This window comes from Scardinius erythrophthalmus (genome assembly GCF_964197995.2).
Source record: "Scardinius erythrophthalmus genome assembly, chromosome: 24".
In the NCBI taxonomy this organism is placed as follows: domain Eukaryota; kingdom Metazoa; phylum Chordata; class Actinopteri; order Cypriniformes; family Leuciscidae; genus Scardinius; species Scardinius erythrophthalmus.
Window position 1 is genome coordinate 17,409,367 of NC_138244.1, and position 25,713 is coordinate 17,435,079.

At 38.5% G+C, this 25,713-nt stretch overlaps 3 protein-coding genes across 3 annotated transcripts; 2 read left to right on the plus strand and 1 right to left on the minus strand.

The window, feature by feature from the left end:
* The first annotated feature begins 630 nt into the window (after positions 1-630).
* commd4 (COMM domain containing 4) lies at positions 631-5,976 on the plus strand. Its single transcript, XM_081356296.1, has 8 exons — positions 631-710; positions 930-1,001; positions 1,107-1,172; positions 1,255-1,294; positions 1,846-1,965; positions 4,808-4,888; positions 4,976-5,152; positions 5,236-5,976. The coding sequence occupies exons 1-8, from the start codon at positions 708-710 to the stop codon at positions 5,274-5,276; spliced, it is 600 nt and encodes a 199-aa protein (XP_081212422.1). The 5' UTR covers positions 631-707; the 3' UTR covers positions 5,277-5,976.
* neil1 (nei-like DNA glycosylase 1) lies at positions 5,906-14,261 on the plus strand. Its single transcript, XM_081356283.1, has 11 exons — positions 5,906-5,976; positions 9,098-9,591; positions 12,150-12,269; positions 12,487-12,571; positions 12,674-12,767; positions 12,952-13,073; positions 13,152-13,179; positions 13,260-13,321; positions 13,409-13,610; positions 13,692-13,793; positions 13,904-14,261. Exons 2-11 carry the CDS (start codon positions 9,134-9,136, stop codon positions 13,951-13,953), a joined length of 1,323 nt encoding a protein of 440 aa, XP_081212409.1. The 5' UTR covers positions 5,906-5,976; positions 9,098-9,133; the 3' UTR covers positions 13,954-14,261.
* On the minus strand, positions 14,210-25,129 carry man2c1 (mannosidase, alpha, class 2C, member 1). Its single transcript, XM_081356268.1, has 26 exons — positions 24,947-25,129; positions 24,576-24,701; positions 24,381-24,504; positions 24,228-24,298; positions 23,973-24,150; positions 23,657-23,846; positions 23,290-23,396; positions 22,931-23,041; positions 22,483-22,575; positions 20,695-20,811; positions 20,520-20,615; positions 20,288-20,433; positions 19,976-20,099; positions 19,459-19,580; positions 19,291-19,376; positions 18,034-18,198; positions 17,789-17,874; positions 17,621-17,715; positions 17,426-17,530; positions 17,150-17,306; positions 16,901-17,044; positions 15,385-15,494; positions 15,201-15,280; positions 14,778-14,917; positions 14,583-14,686; positions 14,210-14,506 (listed from the first exon to the last, which is right to left on the minus strand). The coding sequence occupies exons 1-26, from the start codon at positions 25,045-25,047 to the stop codon at positions 14,392-14,394; spliced, it is 3,093 nt and encodes a 1,030-aa protein (XP_081212394.1). The 5' UTR covers positions 25,048-25,129; the 3' UTR covers positions 14,210-14,391.
* Between the last annotated feature and the right edge of the window lie 584 nt (positions 25,130-25,713).

Here is a 25,713-nt window from a genome sequence, read left to right on the forward strand (position 1 = left end):
TGAGAGCACAAATCACAAAATATTTAGTAGTCATGAAAACGTATTCAGATTTAGCATATTAATGATGCATTCACCTTATATATCATGTCACACTGCTCTAGCACAGGAAAGTGCATAGCCTACAAGTTCAAGTGCATGCTTTTAAAATGAAAAAGTATCGGTATCGGTATCAGCGATACTGGCCCTGTATTTACTTGGTATCGGATCGATACCAAAATTTGCAGTATCGCCCACCAGCCACCACTATCTCAGGGAACCGAGGTTAACGTTACGTTAGTAACCGAGACGATATCGCGGTATTCACACACATCATAATGAGATGTACACAGTTTCTAGACTAATGATATAGTGTGTTGTTAATATTTTATAAACATTCACCGTTAATAATTTGCACATGTGCGTTTGCAGTTTAATCTTTCGATTTCAGTCGGAACTCGGAATAAAACAGTAATTTGTCTAATTTTAAAATGTAACTTTAGTTAGTGTGACTTAAAATAAGGGCCCAAATCGGTAAAATATTGTATCACGAACTTCTTAACTTTATAAAAGGAACTACACTGATAGAATTAAAAATATGTTTTTATTTATTTATTATGAGTCCAATTTGACTCGTCCTCCAGTCCAGTAGATGGCACGGGAAAGCTGGTTTGCTTGCTATCCAGCAATACCAGAAGAAGAACAAGAAGAGCAGCTGACTGACTGTCATAATGGTATTTATCTTATTTCTTATTGAACGATAGCTGAGTTTATTTTGGTGTCACATTTGAAACCATTAAAGCTATAATATGTGACCGCTTTGTTTTGTGGATAGTTGATTTATTTTAATTTTGAGGATAGCGCACGTTAATCGTCTAGTGTAGTCTGAGCAAAGGCTGAGCAACAGAAGTAAACATTCTTCACTCATTTTGCTCGTTCATTTTTTATTTCAGAGGTTCCGATTTTGTGGAGATCTGGACTGTCCTGACTGGGTCCTTGCAGAAATAAGCACCTTAGCTAGAATAGTAAGCGCGGGTTGTCTAAATTGAATTGGTGTTTTGATGCCACCTTTGACACCTTCTGTCTAAAACTGAATTCTATATAATTTGCTTCATTGCTGTTCTTCACAGTCGAGCGTCAAGATGAAACTTCTGTGTGTGCAAGTCATGAAAGATCTGCTTGATGAAGGCATTGATGTAAGAGCACTGGCTACAGCAGACTGCTATACTGGAAACTGAATTAATATTCATCTAACTGTATACAATTATCTGTTTTCAGTATGACAAAGTTTCAAAGCTGACCACAGATGCAAAATTTGGTGAGTATAACCCATTTTTTGTGTCATGTGTTCTCAGTAACAGTGATGTGTCAAATAAGATTATTATTATAAATCAAATGTTTCAATACTGATAAGCTGATGATCATTTTCATTTTATGGCTTATAACAATAAATGGGCGATATTAAAATTATTTTCAAATAATATTTGATGTTAAATTGAAACTAAAATTAGTAGTTTTGAATGCTACACGTGAATTTAGGCAATACAGTGTGGGAAAACTGGATATGGATATTGATTTTGAGAACATTTAACATTGTTATTTTTAACTATAAGTGCTTTTAAAGATTAGTGTTAGTGTTAGATGACGTCAAAAGTTAGGATATGAGCAACAATGAAATATCCATTTTTTACCTTTCAAAAAGTGCTTTATACATAAAATGAATGATTAATTGATCAATGTTTATTAAAAAATTGTTCATTTTGACTGATAACTGATATGTTACCAATATGTATACATCCCTACATAAATGTATTTTCTGTTGTCTGTGTGTATTTTATGCCATCTGGCTAATTTGTCGTTTTTTCCCAGAAATTGGAGACATTAAAGCCAGTGTAGCTGTGCTGAGTTTCATTCTGTCCAGTGCTGCTAAACATGATGTAGACAGTGAATCTCTCTCCAGTGAACTACAGCAGCTTGGCCTCCCGAAAGGTAAGGATATGCACTTTATCATTTTGTGGACTTTATAGTAAAGTACCCCATTATGCTATTTTAACGGTTTCCGCAGACCGAACGCTAGGTAAATAAGTTTATTAAATTCATTCACAATATGTACACATTCATAATTAATCGTATGCCTAATATGATATAATGGTTCTTGACAGTCACTAATTCTTATATTACTTTAAAGGGCACCTATTATGCAAAATTCACTTTTACATGGTGTTTGAACATAAATGTGTGTTGGCAGTGTGTGAGCAAAACCACCCTAGAATGATAAAAATCCACCCAGTAGTTTTTTTACTATCTCAATAAATCATAAGCACTGTCTCAGAACACCCTGTTCTAGATTTCCCTCACTGTGACGTAGAAATGAGCTAAGCCCCACCGACGTGATTTGATTGACATCTGGTTTTGGCATAGACCCCGCCCTCGGTGATCTGCATCCTCCATTGTTTCAACAACAGCCGGTAATGTCTCCTAAGAGGTGTAGGTGTTCTGTTGTGGGATGTAAGAATGGACATAGTAGTCTTCACTGACATCAGAGCCACCGAAAACGCAGCGGATGGATTTTATTTATGACGAAAAGGCACCACTTAAACTTCCTAAATACGAGATTCATTTTCTGACTGACTGTTTAGTGAACGAGGGTCAAAGTTAATCCTCAAGTGTGGATCGTTGCCTACAGTTCACGATCCAATGTCACCTCCAGAAGTAAGTAAGTGTATTTTATGATTTTTTGAGCAAATAGTCATTTCAATCGATGTCAGCCAGTTCAACAACAAATGCGTCTAAAGCTATTTATTGTCGTCGTCATAGGATGTCTCAACAAACAGACAGTTTTATGTCACGTAGGCATTTTTTTGCAGCATTTACAAATGTAAATAAATCAAGGTCTGCTCTATCTCCATAGACAGTATAGGCTATATAAACGTCTATCTCCCTCCCCTTAAGAAATAAATAAATACATTGTTTGTACTTTGTTTCTAGCAAACGTTATCACAGTAGTGTGTGTGTGTGTGTGTGTGTGTGTAACGTTACTAGTTTCAAAAAATTGCGCGAACGTTATCACAGTTCGTGTGTGTGTGTGTGTGTGTGTGTGTGTGTGTGTGTGTGTTGCACATCCATAATGGCAAAGGGGACGCGATTAAAACTTTGTAAGTACATAAATGTATGAAATAACCATTCCGAGACGTTTAGTCCATTCTCTTTCGTGTTTATTCTGTGCCGGACTCTCTTCATCATCTAGGTCCAGCAGCAGGGCGGGGATATGCAGCTCATTTACATTTAAAGTGGTAGACGCCAAAACAGCTCTTTTTAAAACAGGCCCCAAAAATGACATTTTCAAATGGTTATAATAAATTAACTGTGGGGTATTTTGTGCTGAAACTTCACAAATGCATTCTGGGGACACCCAAGACCAATATTACATCTTCTAAAAAGGGGCATAATAGGTGCCCTTTAAATGATTCACGTAAATTACAAAATGGCGGAATTAGACAAAAGTTTAATAGTTTGCCTCATTATTTTTGTCGGTCATTTAACATTTCTATCCTAAAACAGCTGTCAAATATGAAAGGCTTAGTTTAGCTACTTAAATTTTATCTCACACTTAATGACCGTTAACCATATCGTCGCGCTGGAATTCGTGCACAGCAGCTTCTGTGAACATAAAGCCCGCCTACTTTGATTTGATTGGTCATCTCATATTTTGACATTGACGGGCGGTGACAGACCAATGAGGCAGCTCAGATGAGAAGATCTTGGTACCGTGCAATATCCTTGCAGCACTAAAGGAGAGTTAATACTATATTAGGCAATTATTTCACAACATTTATTATATACACCTCGGAAAAATACATTGGTCCGGTGACCTCATAGATGACTATGGCCATGATTGGTCTACTCTGCTCTGATTGGTCAGATGGCTCAGTCTGTTGTGATTGGTCTACTCTGCTCTGATTGGAAAGAAGGCCCATTCTGTTGTGATTGGTCTACTCTGCTCTGATTGGTCAGATGGCCCATTCTGTTGATAGGTCTACTCTGCTCTGATTGGTCAGATGGCCCATTCTGTTGTGATTGGTCTACTCTGCTCTGATTGGTCAGATGGCCCATTCTGTTGATGGGTCTACTCTGCTCTGATTGGTCAGATGGCCCATTCTGTTGATTGGTCTACTCTGCTCTGATTGGTCAGATGGCCCATTCTGTTGATTGGTCTACTCTGCTCTGATTGGTCAGAAGGCCCATTCTGTTGATGGGTCTACTCTGCTCTGATTGGTCAGATGGCCCATTCTGTTGATTGGTCTACTCTGCTCTGATTGGTCAGATGGCCCATTCTGTTGTGATTGGTCTACTAAAGTGCGTGCCTTTTCTGAATTTCAGCTCCAGATCTTCCTCAGCACTTCATATAAAGCTATACAAACAGTAATGATGGCGTCAGTTTTACCGTATCAATTCGAGCCAGAGTTCTCATCCTTTGGAAGTGCATCAAATTGATTGGCTTTCGCAACGCAGAAAACAGCGTTTCCTCGACATGTCGACAACACGAACCAGACTCTTCCAGTCTCAGCTACAACTAGTGTTTGAGGATCAAAGTAGACGTTATTCACAAGCAGCCAGTGAAGACCATAGATGGGCATTATCCAAATTTGTACGATCAGGAAGTAAGACTGGAATTACTAGCGGTTTTCTTTTGGGAGACAAACACTCCATTTATAGTGCACTTTAATCTTTGCAGACCTTTTACAGTCACAAACAGCTGTATTACCCACTGCATGAAAGGTAATGTGTGAAAAAAGCGCAATGCTTTAATCACGTATTTGTTTGTGTTAAGAGCATGCCACAGGACTGTGTAAATCATATGAAGATAAACACAGTGCTCTACAGGAAAAGCTGAGGGAGAGCAGCCTACGATGTGAGTATTACCAATAAAAAAAAAGAAAGGAAATTCATCCCGGATTATTTATTTGCATATAATATCCTGATCCATGTAATGTGTCAGTGGGTCGTCTGGAAGCGGTGAACTGGCGTGTGGATTACACCCTGAGCTCCAGTGAAATAAAGCAAGTGAATGAACCCACGGTCCAGCTCAGACTTCAGGCTCAGGACCCCGAGACCGACTCCACAGAGACCACCGTCGTCTCCATCACTGCTGACAAGTTCAGAGTCCTGCTAACAGGTGGCTGCGTCATTTTCCTTCTGGGATCAGTAATTATACATTGTTTTATGCATATTGTAAAAGTCCTTCTTTTTGTTTTCCAGAACTCAAACAAGCACAGACTATGATGAATGCACTACAGTGAACCAGTCGTCCTTTGTTGAAGAGTATTGATGAAATGTGCACGTGCACAGAATCTGTCCGTGTACGTGAAATGTGCCTCTCAGAAAGAAAAGAATAATGTTTTTATAACATTGTGTATTTTGTAGAGGTCTCCAAATGTGGTTGCTCAAATTGACCTTAAAAAAAGCACATCAGTCAGATTAATAATTTTTATTCTTTTCTTTTTGGACCAGACGTCACTAGAAACTTAATTTTGTCACGGGTTGAATGACATCTAGAGAACATAAAGCTCTTAGTGATTCATCTCACCTCATGTATTTGTCTTAATATCATGTGCATTTTCTTAAATATATTGGTTTTTTTTCTCTCTTTAAAAAAATTAAATGTAATAACAACAGTTCCATTTCTATATTTCCTTAACGTTACTTACATTATAATTTGGTCAATTTTTGATTGTTTTGTTACTAATGTAATTAACAGTTTGCAGTTAAAGGGGAATGGCATATCCTTAAAATGCAAATACATACTATTTAGAGTTTATTCAGATATTTTATTTATTTCCCCTGGCATTGAGAATATCTATTCAGACTAGTTGGAAATCTTCAGAATTGAAGAACTGGAAATAAACTACAACTCCCATGATCCTCCGGTGTCCTGTTTCATAAACATTAGCACACACCGCGCGAGTTTCCATTATTATATAACATACATCAAGAGCAAAGGTGAGTTGGTGCACGATTCATTGAATTTAACCAGCGATTTACTGAATATGATCTTGCTGGCTATTCGGGAGCACACGTTGCAAAGCGACAATTCGTGAACTTTGCATGTAGCATCTAAACATGCATGTACTAGTTGCTTAGCGCTAAAGGCAGACTTTCATAACGGCATCGTTCAACAGGAAAGGAGTGGAAACTAGCACAGCACGCTTACCAGACGCTCTACGTTAGAGTACAATAAACACCAAGCAGTCCAGTTGAAGTATTTTAAGCATTAGAGGCACAAATAGCCGTTACTAAGTTATTTCTCCACCGTTTATCAAAAACATTTCTTGAAATTGTTGACAAATGGCAGGACGTAAATCGTTAGTTTTTATGAACTTTTACACAGATTGTAGCGGCAACTGAATGTGCCGAGCTTCAAAAAAAAAAAAAAAACCGTCATTAATTTATCGGAAATATTTGTTACTATTTGTTAGTACTACGTACATGCTTCATTTAGGCTAAATCTTCCACTCCATTACCCATTTGGTCAGAAAAGTATTCCCATTTTCCCTAAGTTTGTCCCTAAGAAAATTGCAAAAACACAGACATCAGGATATTTTTAGGCAAGTTCTGGTTTTGGCTGCAAAAAGAAAGAAAGAAGAAGAACAAAACCAACTAAGAAATAAAGCAAATTAGTTTGACTGTGAAAACAATTTAGTTTGACTTAAAATCTGAGTCTTCATTTTCTGAAGGTTAATCACCTACTTTCACTGATCATTTGTTAAGAAAAAAAAATAGGCCTAAATTGTTAAAGTCAGCATGAAGCGCAAGTTAATAGTCTTTTCTTCCCTGTGAAACAGCTACTTGAACAAGAAAGATGTAGGGCGGACTTGGTCGGATGGTTGTGGTTTACTATTGGTCGATCTCATGTGATTGACAGGTTGCCCCGCCCTCGTGCCAGTAAACGCGTCATCAGAGAAGACTGCAGCAAGAGGGAGAGTTATTTTGATTAAAGCAACACCAAAGATTCTTTTGTACCTTAAAATAATGTTTCCAAAATCGTTTAAGTGGTTCATCAACTCGTAACAGGGTGAACGGCACTTCTGCATTTGCTTTGCGACCCTCTATCCACTATAGGAGGATCTTTGTTGACATCTTTGTACGCATGCGCGAGTGGTTGTGTGGCAACAAAACAAACCGTATGGCGGGCTGTAAAGACGCGACGAGCACTTTCAAGAGAGTTAGCGGGCGAAATCCACAATATAAGCACTTTAACATCTGAAGACCGGAGGAGGTTTGGAGAGAAGCTCAAAATTTGTATTGATGACAAAATCGAAGTTATTCAAAGGCAAAGCCCATATGAGATCTGGGATGACAAAAAACGTTGGTCCGACTCGCCCGTGTCTTGGCCACCAGAGACATTTTTTCTTATTTAATAGAAACCCCTGGACCCTTCACTCATGAAAGATTAAAGGCTTTCAAAAGTCTGGAGGCCTATGATTATTTTGTTTCTCGAAAAGTTGGGCCGATCTTTTCTGCCAAACCGAAAGAAATATGACTCGGTTGATTTGACTCATTTTAAAAAAAATTTTTTTATTAAATCTTCTATAAATACATAGTCACGAAGACTTACCATGAACAAAATGAGCCTCACAAACTCGATCAGTAACTTAGCTGCAAGAATCCAGGCTTTTTTCGGAGCGTCCAGGTTCATTTCTTTCGTTTTTCGCGATCCTTTTCGGAGGGAATTCAAAAAAACTTTTTATCAGGCCCCCAACAAGCCGTACAATCGACCACAGCAAGACGGAACCATCCTCTTCTCTAAATCCTCCTCCAAACGTGCAAAACAATCAAATTACAGGTATCTAGCGGTGTTTCTTGCCACACGATTCCCATGATGCAACGCGACAAACATAAACAATGACGTCACAAAAGATCCGCCTATAGAGCTGGTAAGTCCCGCCCCTTCCGCAAAACCCCGCTGGACCTCAAAGTTGAAAAATCGTCAATGCAAGTGAATGGGAGAAAATAATTATTTTCTGGTCCCGTTTGAATTGTGCCATAAATGTGAACATATGTTGTCTGTGAATTTTTTATATAACTTTTCGTGTAAAGAATGATACAATTTAGCGGTTAGAAGTTTGATACGGTTAGACTTTGTGTGAGAGCACTTTGTGGACTACAACTCTTTGCTGCTTTCGACGCGTTTGAAATGTCAACACCACTCGCACACGGACACTAGCTCACGGATCCCGCTAAACATGGCTGTGTCTTTGGTGCACTTCACCGCCTTCTTTCAGGGAGAGAGCAAAATCGTTGAGGTTGGCGAAAACCACGGGTAAGTCAACTTTATAGGGTGACGTCGCATAGGCGACATGTAGTCTTTCTCGTTATGTCTTTTCCACAACTGCTAGCCGAAGAATCATACCATATACTGTCAAACTCGTACCATGAAAAGTTATATAAAAAATTCACAGACAACATATGTTCACATTCATGGCACAATTCAAACGGGACCAGAAAATAATTATTTTCTCCCATTCACTTGCATTGACGGTTTTTCAACTTTGAGGTCCAGCGGGGTTTTACGGATGGGCGGGACTTACCAGCTCTATAACCACACTATGCAAGTTTGCCAAATCAGGTAGCGGATCTGTAGTTCGAATGAGACACAAGAAACTACAAATCCGACTTGCTTTACGGCAAGTGTTATGTCATTATTTTGTTTTTCTTCGTTTCTGATTTCGTAATACATCATACTTTCATAAAATCATGCAACATACTCTACTTTGTCTGTGGACATCGTTATTTCCAAAGCCGGTGCTGGATATACAAATAGCGTGCGTGCGAAGGTAGGTTAAATTATTTACGACAGCAGTAATGGACAATTCCGCTTCCAACCTGTAGGGGGACCGAAGAGGAAAAGTGCTTTGGTGTTGTTTTAAAGATTTTAAGGGCACGTGAATAAAAATAATGATGTGCACGGATATCATTTATAATAACTACTGTAATATTCCATTTAAAAAAAGAATTGCAGATTTTGATTTCATTGTGACGACTAAGAGTTTTAGGTCCTAGTTTGAACCTGATTGTGGAAAGTCGCTTGTGTAACAACAACATCTGAACCCCTTATGTTTAGGTTTTTCCACAGACTATCATCCTTTCATGTTCGAGAATGCCGGAGGGTCCTGAGCTTCATTTGGCTAGCCTGTTTGTCAACAGGATGTGTGAAGGGCTTGTGTTTACTGGAGCCGTAGAGAAATCGGAAGTCAATAAAAATCCTGAGGTCCCTTTCTGCTGCGATGCCTACATCATCAAAGCCCAATCCAGAGGAAAAGAGGTCATACTCACACTCACACCCTTCAAAAATGATGGTGACAGTAAACGCAAGGTCGGCAAACATCAGTCTCAGCATCCGATGGATGTGGTTTTCCGATTTGGGATGTCGGGGTTTTTCCGCTTCACCTCAGAAGACGACCTTCCAAAACATGCCCACCTGCGGTTCTACACTAATGAGAGCCCACGCAGGGTTCTGAGTTTTGAGGACACACGCAGATTCGGCAGCTGGCAAGCAAATGGGACCTGGCAAAAAGACAGAGGGCCTTGCGTCATGTTTGAGTACGAGGGCTTTAGGTGAGGGATTCACTGAACTCTAATAATCATACTGTACACATTAAACGTATATTAGAAATTAGCATAAAAGATTAGCTAGGTTTCTAGTAAGATAGCAGGAAGTGTACACAGTACCCATACGGGGAAAAAAAATGTCCAAAATATATGTACAGTGAATATAAATATAACAGTGAAGTTCTGGTTAAATATATTTTTGAAAGTGAAAATATATTTTGTTTCAACCTTCATATACCAAAATATATTTCAAATGCAAGAAAATACATTTCCAATCGTACAGTAGCCCTACATTTAGACAAAATGCAAAGGTGGATGGAACAGCATAGCATAACTATATTTTGTAGGCCTATCCATCATTTAAAATGTGTTAGATGAATTTTAAACCCTTACAGAAAAAAACACATTCATTTCCGCATGTTGTCCACTTTTGTACAAATGTGTTCCCAAAAAATACAGAGTGATTGATCACGGCATTCAGAAGAATTTTTTCCCCTCAAATTTACTCGATAACAGCCTTATTAGAATCACCCGCACACGTTATTTTTTTATTACTTGTTATTTTCTTGTAATTTAATACAAGTGTAATATAACAATTATAGCGTTTAAATTTATATCATATAAAAAAGAAATTTAAATATTACAAAAATGGCTAGATTTGCGATGTTAATAACTGCGTCATCATTTGCGTGCACGGACTTTTGGAGTACTCTACGCTAGTGTTGTCACGATACCAAAATTATTGTTTCGATACCGATACCAAGTCAAGTATTGCGATTTCGATACTTTTTCGATACTTTTCCTGAAAAGGGAGAAACACTCTCAAATATCATTGCTGTGCTTTATTTTAAAACCGGGACAACATTCTTATCATATAACACACTAATAAATGAACATATGAACAGCAGATATATTAAACATTTGAACAAAATATGAAATATCAAAATATAAAAAATAAATTAGAGCAATGCCATTCAAGGTAATGAATGATTTTTTTTATAAATTTAGCAGCATTATCTCATTTATCATAAGAAACATAAGAGCTTTATCTTGATTCTGAACTTTGAATAAAAATATGAACAGCGATTATATTAAACAATGTTTAATATTGGTAACATATGATGAGCCTTATTGGTGATATATTTGACGTGGGGAGAGAGTTGTGGAAGGCCTATACTTCATGTTAAACATAAATATATAGCAGCAAAGACAACGTCGGCAGTGTTCACGGCAAAATAGGCTACAGAACTATTTGTTCTTGTTTGAACCAAACATCAAAATGTCATTTATTAATATGTATTCGTGTCAAAATGACATAGAAACATCTTTTCCTATTCTATTTTGCCTGGAAACTTCCAACACACTTGCGTGTCGTGAAAAATAGGCGTCGGTTCTATTTTTAACATGCACGTATTTTCCGCGCGTCTCGAGCTGCGCCCAGGCGCGTGTGTCACGCAGGCAGTTAACATGGGAGCCGAAATAAAAACGGACACGACACGCAGCCAGTGTGTCACCGGCCTTACAAATCTGGAACGTGGTCATTCTTAGAAGTATCGATACTAATAAATTAAGGAATCGTGACGTTTTTAATTTCCGATTTACTTTTGAAGTATCGGTGCACCGTGCAACAGAGCAAGTTAGGCAACGTACTTCCGTATGTCACTCCTCGCATCATCTTTTTCAACGAGTCGTGGAGACGTGGACCACTTGTGCTCGCACATGCAGCCATCTCGCTGTAGTGTTTTGTCACATGACACTGACAGCGGCAGGTTCTTTGCTGCATGCGTCAGGAAAAAAACACAGACGTCCATAGGGAGGCGTTTTTTTTTGTTGTTGTTTTTTTTTTAAGTATCGATACTGATAAATTTAGGTATCGTGACGTTTTTAATTTCCGAGTATCGCGATACATTTCAGGTATCGGTACACCGTGCAACACTAGTCTACGCATGCGCCTCGGTCAACTAGCAGCGGGAGTCCTCAGGGGTAAAGGTAACTTAAGTAAGAGCTATAAATTTCGTTTTAGTCATCATTTAGCATAATGTTAATTGTAACTTTAGATGTATAGTGTGTTGTATTTTTAAGGTTTTGTAACTTTATTTTTCAATTTAATGCCCTGTTTGGTTCATTTGAATTTCGTAATAAAACTGACCGAATTTGAAAGCTGAGACTTTGTTTCATATAGCCTAAAAAGTAACAAAGATTATTATGATTTGGATGGGAGATGCGCTACAAACAAGGTTTTGTTCATTAAAGATCAATTCATGGGATTTTAGTATCAATCGGTCCAGCAAGATAAGAAACGATTCAGATCGAGAAAATTTGATTTTCATCCCAGCCCTAGACATATTTAATGCCAAGCATATTTCATGATGCGTCTTCAACATTGTGGTGTACAACTCAATTAATCTTTTTAGTTACATGGAAATTGGCAGTTAAGGTTACTCACAGACACAACGTGACACTGGTTTAGTAGTTTGATGCTACTGTTGGTGGAGATGCGATTAATATGAAAGGGCCAGTTTACGATGCAATGGGTTGATAAAGTATGTGTTTAAATATTTCAGGGAGAATGTTCTTTCAAATCTATCTGACAAGGCATTTGACAAACCCGTCTGTGAGGCTCTCTTAAATCAGAAGTATTTCAACGGGATTGGGAACTATCTTCGAGCAGAGATTTTGTTCAGGTAACTCCCTTTACAATGTTTTCTACAGTCGAAATAAATTGTGTATCTCAACTTTGAGAATAAAACCACATTGTCTATTTGAAAAATCCCCCTTTTTAAACTGAATTGTACATTAAACCATTGAAATATTCCTCTCTTTGATGGCCTACTGTCATGGCAATCTAAATCTGATTATGAGAAAAAGGAGCTGATTGTTTTCCCCACACATCCTTTTCAGATTACAAATCCCACCATTTGTGAAGGCACGGAAAGTTCTAGAAGGAATTGAGCTGAAAAATGAGGATAAAAAGGAGATCAAAAAGGTTATTACAGTCTTAGAGGCGATGAATCTGACCCTATAGTCAGTGTATTATAGGCACTTTGTTTGGCATTAATCATTCATGGCTCTGTTCGGTTTCATCCAGACAACAGATACTGCTGGAAAGAAGGGGGTGAAGGTTGAGACCCCAGACCTCCTTTCTTTGTGTCACACTGTTCCCTTGGAGGTGGTGAAATTGGGTTGGTTTGACACAGCATTTAATTGTGATATATTCATTTATCAACTGCTATTTTGCACAGCTGTGTACCCATCACATTCTGAATAACATGTTAGATTTATAGTTGTAGTGTCAGGGAAATTGCCTTTTTAGCTTCAGATGGGTATTCGTGCAACTGATTTTTTACTTCATTTTTATATAATTAGGTGAAAATGGCTATAGACCAGCAAAAGCTGAATATTCTGTGCTACAAGCCTGGATGCAGTGCTACTGTGTGGATGGTATGAACTCATTAAGTGACCACAATGGACGGACAATTTGGTTCAAAGTATGTAAATCTTTGTAAAATTATATTTCTAAACCTGGAAACCATTAAGTAAAATTTTATTTAAATGCTTTGTTTCAGGGGGATCCTGGTCCTATGGTGCCCAAAGGTAAAACCACTCTGCAATTTAAACAGATGATTTATTCCTAAGAATTTTAGTCACTTATAACTAAAAAATATTTTCATTAGGTGCCAAATCTCGCAAAAATATGTGGAAAATACAGAAAGATCACGATTATACTGATTCAAAGGTGAAAAGCAGTTCATTATTATTATTATTATTATTAACTTGGGTTCATGAACAGATACAAGAACATTAAACGTCTGCTTCACTCTAGAAAGCCAAAAAGACTCACACCGAGAGCATTGCAATAGAAAAGCCTGCCAAGAAAAAGGACAACATAAAGGTAAAGAAAGAAAGGGCAACCTCTAAAGCACAAGGTGGTTCAAAAAGGCAGAAAAAAGACACAAAGAGGGTCAGTAAAGAACCTGCAGATGAGAACACAAAGTCGAAAAAACAAGGAAAGAGAAGCTCAAAAGGTTAGAATCTTACAATCTCCATTTGTATTTTTACTTTAAGTATTAAACAATGAATTCACTGCAATGTTGTCCTTTTTTAAGTTCCTCCAAGGACTGGAACTAACAAAATCAAAGGCCAACATGTGGAGGAAGTGATTAAAACTAAAAGGAATTCCGTCACCTGCAAGGAAAGTGCAACAAAAGGTATGAATTCAGTCGTGGCCTTTTAATACAGAAGCTGACTGTGCTCAGTGAGTTGTGGCGTCTTGGGTAGCTGATTCAGTATTTCTTCTTTTCTTTCTATTCTTTTGTAGCAAAGCCACAGAAGAGAAGTAGTGGCACAAGACGAGGCCGGTCAAGATGATGACTTAAATATGTATACTTTTCAAAAGGAGATGAAACTACTGTAATGGACCACTTTTTATATAGACCTTTTATATTCAGTAAAAACTTCATAATCTATTTTTATCATAAAATATGTATACAAAAAAATACCTGAAATATATTAAAAAACATTTCCTTAAATTCTACTGTTTAATCGACCATCTTGCCTTTTCTTTCCAAAATATCACTTAAATGGTAAGAGAGTTGAGGAGAAATAATAACAGGAACAATACATTGTAAATCAAACATTGAAATTTATTTCATTAAACAAATAATTAAACTTAAGTGAAAAAAACTTTTACAAAGGTGAAAATGTGTGTGCACAACTTTAAATTTTCCAAAAGTGATGGGAGCTACTAAGGGACTTAGAAGAGATTTCAGTACCTGCGTCATCATAACTGATACGGCTTGAAATGATTCACTGTATAATTAAGAGGAGAGATCTGATCTGAAAGGGTTTGAACGTTAAGGATATTCCAGAGGTGGTCTTTGACACAGGAATGCTGGGATCAGGACGCTCCAGAAGATCACAACTATAAAGACAGTCAGTTATTTGTTAGTGTTCTTGACAATACAACAACAGAAGGTTAGTATTCATTGTTTACTCACTGCCAGGCTTCTTTCACTAGAAGGGAAGTTGACAAAGTCACAGTCACACTGCTTCCGTGAGACTCATAGAGGCGAATAAGAAGGGCATTCTCTCTCTCTTCCGCCTGTGAGAGAAAAGGAAACTGAGTTTGTGCTGACACAGTGGGCAAAATCCGTTAGGAAAGGTTACCGTCAGGTCATTTCATTAACAGGCACCTGTTTTATGGTCTCCAGGATGACAGCAGGCGAATTAACAGAGAACGCACTCAAGGGTTCAGAAATGGCACCATGATAGACACGGAGCGGGAAGTTCAGGTTGTAGGCATACTGGATAACTGAAGCTTCCTGGAAGGGGCCTTTACAGACAATGATTTTATTAATGGTTGACTGGAAATTACTTCTAATGGTGATGATACACGGGGCAACTTTTTGAGTAATGTTGCTGGGCAATCTTGCCGAGCGATTGTTGCTTAGGCACTTTCCCATTGAAAATGGGCAATAAATTTCTATCTGGATAATTTAGATCCGTCATGGGACCTGTGTCTCATCTGGTTGCCCGTTGACGGCAACATTGCCCAGCAACATTGCTCAAAAAGTTGCCCTGTGGACCTTAATAGTTTAGATTTGAGATGTACCAACCTGAATGTGGCATTAATGCATAGGTAAAATTATGACGCCCCATATCTGCATTGGCATCTGGCGCTTTTGGAGCCCGCAATCTGTGGAAAAAAAACAGTGCTGTTAGCAAAACATCTTAATGACCGGTCTGTACTTGTGTGAGAAAAATACTGCCATGTTTGTTCATTCTGCATGGGTAACTTACAGGGACAAGGTCATGATGTTTTCATGGACTGAGTAGCCGTATTTGGAGTCATTAAGAAGAGCCACGCCAAAGCCATGCTCAGACAGATCAGCCCATTTGTGTCCCCACACCTATTAAATAAATCATAGAAATAACGTAATATTCTCCAAGAGAACATTAAACCACAGACATTATAAAAGAGGAGAGATGGCAGCTGCTGAGAAACCCATGCTGGGTTTGAAGGAAACAAAGTCCTATCTTCAAATTAAAAGAACCAGTCATCCCATTGGGAAAGACATGGTCCTTTTGGTTTTGAACATACAAGTGCTTTCATTGGACCAACCAGAAAAAGGCAGTTTTTAGTCTGATTTGAGCTAAAGATTCAAGGTTTAACTTGAATTATTTTTGGTCGATTTTATTGGTGCTTGAACAGGTTACTGAAATGTACACTTGGCAAATAGAGTCCCAAACAAAGTACTTGACGTGAACTTGTAGCCCAGGGGTGCCCAATCCTGCTCCTGCCGATCGACTGTCCTGCACAGTTCATCTCCGACCCTAATCAAACACACCTGCCTTTAATTTTCAAGTGATCCTGAAGACCTTAATTGGTTGCTTAAGGTGTGTTTGATTAGGGTTGGAGATGAACTGTGCAGGACAGTCGATGGGCAGGAGCAGGATTGGGCACCCCTGTTGTAGCCTATTCTCACACAAGGCCAACAAGACTGTTAGGTGTCCCATTTATAAATTTCATGTTTCTAAAGGGTGCTCACGAGCACCTCTTATACCCCTTTTCGACCAAAAAAGAACTGGTTCGGAACTGGTGCTGGTTCCACTTGCGAACCTTCTCAGAACCTGTTTGTTTTTCCACTGACTAGAGAGCCCAGCGAATGACGTCATTACGTGTACGTTGCCATACGTCTTAGCTTTCCCAGAAACGCTTGCACCAACTTCAAGCATAACAATTACAATGGCGGACTACATCGTCTTTCTGCAAATGTTTCTCCTGGCTTTGCGATCCTATTTTGGGGTCAGAAGAAGACGTTTTGAACACATTTGTGCTGCTCGTCTGGATTACTACAAGCGGAGGTTACGTTCGAGAAGAAGTTCGACAATAACCCTGTCCCCAGCCCCCGACGTAAGCATGACGTGGTAAAAGAACGGTTCTAGTCCAGCAAAGAGTTGGTGCCGCTTTGGAACCAATTTTCCTGCCCGAGAACCGGTCCTTTGGCTGTCGAAACACAATGAACTGGTTCGCGAGTAGGCACCGGCTCCGAACCGGCACCAGCACTGCCTTGGTGGAAAAGGGGTATTAACAGCCACAATGCTCCCTCATTGTGCCCTTTTTCCAAGCCCGCAACTGAGGACTTAACGGCAGACTACTACTCGACAATCTACTACTGCAATGTCGCCAGAATGTGTACTCTTGAGGAAGACTGCTAGGATTGAATGCAACATTTAGAATAGGACCAGTTTTTGGCTATTCAGAAAGATAGGGGCTATACTTCTAATACCAGAAAATAACCCAAGTTTGCAGTACCTCAAAGCGAGCCCAGTCCCAGGAGGTGTTTCTATGAGTGGGCCTCTGCAAGTGTCCGAATTGGATCTCATAGGTAGCGTTTGGACTGCGCACCTGCACGGGGAACTCCACCTTCAGAAACTTATGTGCCTCTTCCCAGTCCACCTGGAAACAAGATATCCATTACGCTTTACAGAGTTTCTTGAACAGCTGGGTGATTAAATATCAAGCATAAGATGACAAACTTAGTTGTAATTCATCATTCCTCACCTGCGTATTGAATTTAATATAGGGGCAGCAAGCATCCAGAATAATCTCCTGTCTTATGGTGCTGTTTCCACTGATCCTTAGCGAAAAGGAGACGCTGCCCTGAACCCCCCCAGATCTCACTACCTTTGCCGGCTCGACAAGCTCAATTACAGGCTTCCTGGGAAAGTAGATTTATTGCCATCAAGGTAATAACATTAACTTGGGTTCACACGGAGTTCAAAGCTGGGTTCATACGAATCCGATCCCACCCACTGATGTAACAAGAAACATGCTAACCTTGTCTGAAGGTGGTAGTCCATCACATCCCAAGCGTCCCAATACAGAGGCACATCATCGAACAAACAAAACTGGTTTCCAAAGCCACCCTCAGAAATGGTTTCCCTGAAGTCATAACATAGTTGCTTGCAGTAAGTTCTATAAACAACCCTACAAGATTGTGCACTCTGCTTGAAGGCCAACCTTATGACTCACCTGTTTGTTTGGACTAAATGCAGGGACATCAATCGACCTTTTTGGTCAATTGTGGCCTTCAAAAGGCCATTCTCCATCATAATGGTCCCATCGACCTGTATCACAAAGAGCAACCACTGAATAACGAAAATGTGTGGGATGAAGAAAATGGCCAAGGGAATTAAGTACCATCATTGTGACGGCGACTGTAGGCTCTATAGGCTCAGCCATCTCGGTGACTTGAGCTACGCCCACGCTAGGTACTCTCACCAAGGCTGTGGAAAAAGGGGATATAATAGAGGATGTGCTTCAATGAGCCTTATTGTACTTTAATAAAATCTTACCTTGTCATTAGATATAAATAGAAGATATCTTTGAGGTTTACCCAAAAGAAGGTCATCTGAACAATGCTATGTTTTGTTAGTGGGAAGTACCTAATCTTATTTTAGTGCCCTCCCCTGGCAGTGATATGACTTCAGTTCTCTCCCAGGGTAAAGTGTTCAGTGCAACTGTGTTGGATCCTACAGCCTCCCTGTCAGGAGACGATCCCAGTGATTCACAAGCAGCAAGAAGTAGTCTAGACCCTGCGGTGCGTATCTCTGAAAACAAAGTTCACTAGGTTATACTTATCATGATCTTCATCAAGATAATATCACTTATGTTAGCTTTGTCATACTTTAAAAATGATAAAAGTTAACAGGTTGTATATTTCAGTTTTTTGTCATAGTTTACTCATCTTCATTTTGTTCCAAACCAAACATGTGAGAATGTGAGAGTTCTAGGGGGTAATAATAACTCATTTTGATGACAAGCTTTGGCTCAGGCATTTCAGGATAACTAAAACAACTAAAATAACTAAAACAAAAACCAAGTACCACTAGTTCTCACAGGTCTTGTAACCACACATGCTGCCTCAAATTTGAACATGCAGAAGCGTGAATGAGATTTGAGAGCTATGCCAAAGGTCACAAATTTCAGAAAATGACCTCAATTTCAACATTTAACACATAAAGCTATCATATAATTTTTTTAGTACTTTTATGAGTTTTTTAAAAGCTAGACACAGACAAGCCCAATTCACTTTAATTGTATGGAAAATAATTATTTTGTGTTCCACTGAAAAAAGACAATAATAGACAATAAAAGTTGGAACAACATGAGGTTGAGTATATGATGCCAGAATTATCAAGTATCTCTTTAACATTACTAATTGTAAGCATGTAAAACTGAACTTTAGAACTAAATATTAGGGATGCACCGATATGAACATTTTGGTTGCTTGCTACCGATAACCAAATTCTTTATATTTGAAAGCCGATAACCGATATATATTCTGAAAAATTAATAAACTTTTTATATAATTTTTGAGAGCCTGATTACAAAAAGTCTCACTATTAAAAGCCATATACCAAGCACACAATTATAATGATGTTCTTACTATAATTTTATGTAGCCTATATACTGGACTTGCGCTGCACGTTGCATTAACTGTATTTTGCTTTTCGAAGTGATTCCAATCATATTTCAAGCAATTAAAAACAATAATGGCGAACATGATGGACATCTGAAGTGTCTCAGCTGAAGGAAATAATCTATTATTTATCGGCTTTAATATATCGGCCATAGTTCGATAACATTAAAATTTACATCGTGCATCCCTATAAAATATGTTGTAAAGGCAGATGGTTTACCATCATAGTACTGTAAAGCATCCTCAACAACCATCTCAATACAGCTGCCAGGAATCACATCATGGAACTGATTGAGTAGAAGCAATCTGAAATAAAGACATGCAGAGAGCCACTTGAGATTTCAGCTATGCTCTTATCAGTCAGAACATTTAATGCTTGAGCACTTGCCTCCACAGTTCTTGAAGTTTGCATGCTGGGTATTTGAAGCTATCTCTTTTACACAAGGCCAGACAGCTAGCCACCTCAACGTCATGAAGCAGAACTTCACATTGACGGTTTCCCAATTTTATCTACAGAGAAAAAAACCCGACAAATTAAAGGGGGCCTTCCCATCCAAGTTGACTCAGCATATTAACAAATGACAACTCCCTTATATACCAACGCCTATGTAATCATTCAGCAGACCTCCCTTGATGAATAATGTTGTGAACTACGTCAGTAAGTGGAGGTTAGCCAATCATAACACAAGTCATTTACACTTAGTCTTAAAGGTACATTAACCAAAATCAGTCAGATTTCCTCTTACGACAGAGAGAGAATAGAAAGTAAAACAAAACTGTTTTTAATGCAAAATCTTCACTATCAAAAAAAGTTGACACGTTATATGCATCTTTATCAAATCAACAATGAAAATTAATGCAGTTAGAAAGTGCACTATTAGAGGGATCGGAAGATGGACACACACCTTTGCTTGTGTGGTGTAAGTGCCATTATGTAGCTCAAGGAAGAGCTCGCCAACCCATGTGCACAGAAGGGATGAGTCCGCTTCCAGCTGAGAGAACAGGACATCAGGACTTGACATCTGAACCCTGGATGACATAATCATGTTCATTAAATCTCATCAAACTGACGACTCATTCTGGTAAGTAATTTTGAATAACGTCATGAATGCATCACAGGATAAGTACATTATAATATTTATATTTTTCTATAGTCTGTATATATAACTGGAAATGGGTGTTTTTGTGTTACACCCTCAGGTGAAAAGGAAACTGACTTTGGCAGACAGTCTGTGTCCCGGACACGCTGTAGACGGTCAAGCATTAGCTGTGTTGGGCCCCCGCCCCCGTCGCCGAAACCAAAAAGGGCTGCGCTGTGATTGGCTCGTCCCTTGTCTTTGTTGTTCTTCACTGTGTTAATCAGCTGTGTTGAGTCAAAGGAAGGAGAAATGAGCTGGCCCTTCATTAGAGGGAGCTCGCAAATGATACGTTACATGATGAAAAACGTACATCTTCCACTTTACCCTTCATCTCATAGGAGTTACCCGGAGGAAAATGAGTGAGAACCGGTGTCCCATCAATACCTTCCCAAAAGAACGTGTTATGCTGGTGGAAAGAGGAATCATGAACATCACAAACAGCCATAATAAGGGTTTTCATATGTAGAGATGTGATAGGCACCCACCGGAAATGTATTAACAAGATTCCAGCTCAGCTTCTGAGTAAGAAAACGAGAGATCCCACATCCTTTCATGATCTGAGGCAGCTGTGCGGAGTATCCAAAAGTGTCTGGCAGCCAGAACTGCGAGATACAGTAGACAGTGAATCAGTACAGGAAGTGAGTGAGGTTTTTTTTATAACAGTGACTAGCATACTGTATAAGATAGTCAGATAAGTCATAATTAGACTAGACAACAGTTCCTTTTTACTGATTGTATGATTACAAATTCACACGATGGCAGTAAATTATCATATAGTTTATGTACATTAAGTCTAAGGAAATGTTTTTATTGTCTGCAACGTATCCACCCTTTTCCTAAGCCCCATTATGCTTTGCACAAATTATGGGAGTAACTTCCATTAAACTGTAAACAATTAGCAAAAGGTATGCTCTATGAACACAATAAGCATTTTCAAAAACTGAGTATAACGTAACCAAACAGTTGACGGCAGCCATTGACTTCCATAGTAGGGAAAAAAATACTATGGAAGTCAATGGCTGCTGTCAACTGTCTGATCACCAACATTCTTCAAAATATCTTATTTTGTGTTCAACAGATGAAAGAAACTTATACATGTTTGGAACAACTTGAAGGTGAGTAAATTATGACAGAATTTTCATTTCTGGGTGAATTATCCCTTTAATCAAAAATGTTCATTAACTGGAACAATTTTAAAGTAATTTCCATCATTTTGACAGACAATAGATATTGTATTTACCTGCTTTAGAAACATTTCCAGTAAACACTGCTAACAGGGATTAGAAGTGAAAAGGGGAGACAATTACATTCGAATGCGAGATGCTTCTTAGTGCATTCCAGTGAATTATTCATGAGATGAATCCTAAATTAAATCGGGAGAGCAGACCACAAATGCACAGTATTTGTTGTCTTTTTATACTGTTACAGCGGAATACAATGAAAAAGAGAAAATAATGAGGAGGAAAAGAATGCAGCAACTGAAAGCTTTTGCCATCGATACTCTTCTGATTCCATGTCACATTAAAATACTAATCTCCTGACGTCTGATAATAGAATATAAAGGAGATTTTTTTTCAGCACATTCAGTCAAACTGACGGATAAGGATTATTTGTAGCACAACCTAATGAATTGAAATGATTTGTCTCAGTCTTTTTGAATGGAACTTCCCCAAACCGGAAGTGCCTCCCATAATCTAAAAACGCAGTAGGCTCTTTAAGAAAAAGATGGATAGACGGGTATTGGCCGTTAAGCAACTGAGCGCCAGTAGCTTATGCTTATGGTGTGATGATGCATAACTATTCGTCAATGTCTTGTTCCGGGAGTCATATGCAAATGTATTTTCCCATGTGAAAGACATTTTAAGCTATGACACTTGCAGGATGTTTTAATGGTACAAAGTTCAAGGAAAATTTGATTTCTCATGACAGCACCACTTTTAAAAGGTTTGGTTAATTAAGATTAATTTCTTGTCGTTGTACTCTTTTACTTTATCTCATCTCAAGGTTGTGTCTGACAGATATATAGCCTCATGTGCCCTCCTTTCAGGTTCTCATGGCCTCCTCTGCCTTGGAGGAGAGAAGATATGCACTGTTTGTCTTTCTTAATCTGTTCTTTCCCAGTAAATTTCAAAGATTTCAAGACCTGGTTGATTGTGTGACCATGAGTTACTGCATCAAATTCAACACTGATAATGATGTTAAAAAAAACTTAACATTAACTGTATTGTTATGGGACTGAATGTACCTATTTGTTTTTAGACAAACAGAAGTACCTCTTTACAGTAATTTCCAAATTCATCCTTGAAGAAGTTCTGGCCGTGTAGAAAATGTCTGACCATGGACTCCCCAGATGGCAAGTTTCCATCCTGACACAAAGAAACAGACCAAATAAGCTTGTTAAAGGGTTGGTTCACCGCCTAAAGAGAATTCTGTCATTAATTACTCACCCTCATGTCATTCCAAACTCGTAAAAAGACCTTTATTTAACCACTGTAGTCACATGGACTATTTTCACATTTCCGGGCCTTGAAAGTGAGCATTGTGTTGCTGTCAATGACGGGGACCGAAAGCTCTCGGATTTCATCAAAAATATCTTTATTTTGTGTAAAGATGAACGAAGGTCTTATGGGTTTGGAATGACATGAGGGTGAGTAATTATTGACAGAATTTTTATTTTTGGGCGAACTATGCGGTGAAGAAACATAAACGACAGTGTCCTACCATCTCTACCCACGTGCCTCCAACTGGAATAAACTGGCCTTTCTGCACAAATCGCTTGATCTCTGAGAACAGACCCGGATACCAGCTCTTCACCCACTGGAACTGTTGTGCCTGCACAAACACATCTGTGTTTTTATCATTTCATTGACATCTTTTGCTTCATACTGAGCTTATTATATAATTTTTTTTTATCCCTTAACCCTAAAAACTTTTTATACAAATTCTTTTTTTTTTTTTCATTTTAACTATCCCGACATTTATTATGTTTATTAAGCATTTTCAATTGGCTGATGGCCAAAGTGAAGGCAATTCCTTCTTGTTGTGCCTAAAAAGAAAGAAAATTTGTAATAAAAACGTACTTGGGAGCATGTAAAGACAAACTCTGGGTTTTTCTCCATCAGTCTGATCACAGTGACCCAGCTGCGAGCACACTTCCTGATGGTCTCTTCATACGGCCACAACCAAGCTGAGGACAGGATTGAACACATTCAACATTCCTATGTACACTACCACTCAAAAGTTTGGGGTCGGTATGATGTTTAATGTTTTTGAGAGAAAAAAACAGAGTTTTGATCAATGTAATGTGTACCTGCTGAATAAAGTGATAATTGCTATCAAAAATATAAAAATCTGACCCAAACTTTTAAACATCAGTGTATATTTCCACCTGCCAAAAGCGTCATAATTTAAAAAAAATAACGAAGTTAAGTAATACATATTTATTACCCGAATCAATATGGCAGTGGCCCATGGCATGAACCACATGTTGGCTTTCCCCATTTTTCTGGGCAAAAAACTTTTGGGCTAGACTTCGAGCAGCAGCAAATGAACTAGGATTGGCTGGATCGCACAGATTCACCATCTCATTGGCTGTAAACAAGGCCTGGAATCCACGCTGCTCTCCATCTCCTAGTAACTGTGCAAACATAACAAAAAAATTAGACCGGGAATGTTTAAATTTTTGTTTAAAGGCAGTGTAGGCGATTTGTTCCAGAAACATTGCCTACCCTACCTTAAACATCACAGTTCAATGTGAAAATACCTTGACAATGTCCACAAGCATCTCAAAGTCGGTGAGAAGCTCCCTAACATCTCGATTGAAAACAACAAGCTCGGCCTTCTGGAGAGTGAACTTCCTCTTTGGGTCGGGGGCGGCAATCATGGAACCTTGTCCGGCTCCAAAAAGTCCATTGCATGCAAGTTCCAGGTATAGGGTAATGCTTAAATATGAGATTAAAACATGAAAATGGAAGCAAATGTATATCAGTTTAGAGCCAGACTTTAGATTTCCACTAACCCATGAGGTTCACTGTCCTTCAAGCACTCGGTCAGAATATAGCTGGTCTTCTCACCTTCTTTGGTCAAACCCTGAAAAATAATTCACAATGCGTGAACTCTTAAATGTTAAAAGTCATTCATGAGATCATGATCTGGTCTTGGGTTTCCGCACCTGTACTGGTTGGTGATCCCGCCACACCATCCCCTCTCCATCGCTCTCCCATCTCAGATGGACCTCCTTCTCTCTCCAGGCCTCTGGGATCTTCAAAACCACTTTGAACCAGCACGTCCACCATCTGCCAAACATGTTTAGTCAATACACTAGTGCTATACAGTTTATTGGACAGTAAACATTTACACAACTTACGTGGGTCCAAATGCATCACCAACATTACAAGGCTGAAAGTTTTGCTGGATTGCCTCTGAATAAGGAATTCTCTTCTCCGAAAGGAATGCAGAGATGGACTCAAGTGGATGAGTGTCTCCAAACAATCTGCAGTGAATGAGAGTGTTTACATCAATGCTCACAACAAACTACCAAACAAGGTCAAAGGTCTTTCATTAACTTTCAATAACTTGTTTACAAGAAAACAAAATACAAAAATTCATTATTTAAAGACATATTAAGTACAAAATAGTTCGTTTAACATTAAAACTGATAAGTGAATTTGCATGAATACTAATAATTAAATATCAAACATTATTAGAGGAACTGTGTACAGAAGTGCACTGGCTTACCTTCCTCTAAGATTGCAGTCCGTGAAATATATATCAGAGGTAAACTTCTCCGCTCGCTCCAGTAGAGTCCGTCTGTTTTTCAGTACGGGTTGGTGGTACATGATTAAAAACGAATGTAGTTATGAATGAACAGATCAGCTCCAGACACGTCTCTGTATTAGCACCCGGAAGTACTTTGACAATAACAATAATCTGTAAATGCCGTGATAAACACTAGAGGACGCCATTGCACCATGTTATAACCATGGCCGGTGTCATGAGAAATCGAGTACCCTCTCAACTATCATGATGATTATACTTGTACATACGATACGAACGATATTAATTTAAAATATGTATAGCTTTAGTGCATAATAAATCAAATTGAACGTGATTTCTATCACTGGATAAACTGTTACAATAATAATCTAATAATAATTTAACATTATTACATTCTTTTAATAGGCTAACTGAAATATTTGGACATTTAACACAAAAATTAACACGTAATTACATTTAAAATGATTCTGAATAAATGTAGGGTAAGTAGGCTATATAATGCATGCATTTATAAACTAAGCTATCAGGCTAATCGGGTATCTGTATATGTGTTCCATCTATCTATCTGTGTCTGTGGCATGTTTGCCAAGGAGACAACAATTGTCAGTGAAGAGCTTGAGATGAATGTGTGAATAGAACAAAGACAAGGCAAATATCACAATGTTTTTATTGTTTGTCCAAATGTTTTTATGTATTTCTAATTTGTATTATTGTTTTCAATATATGAA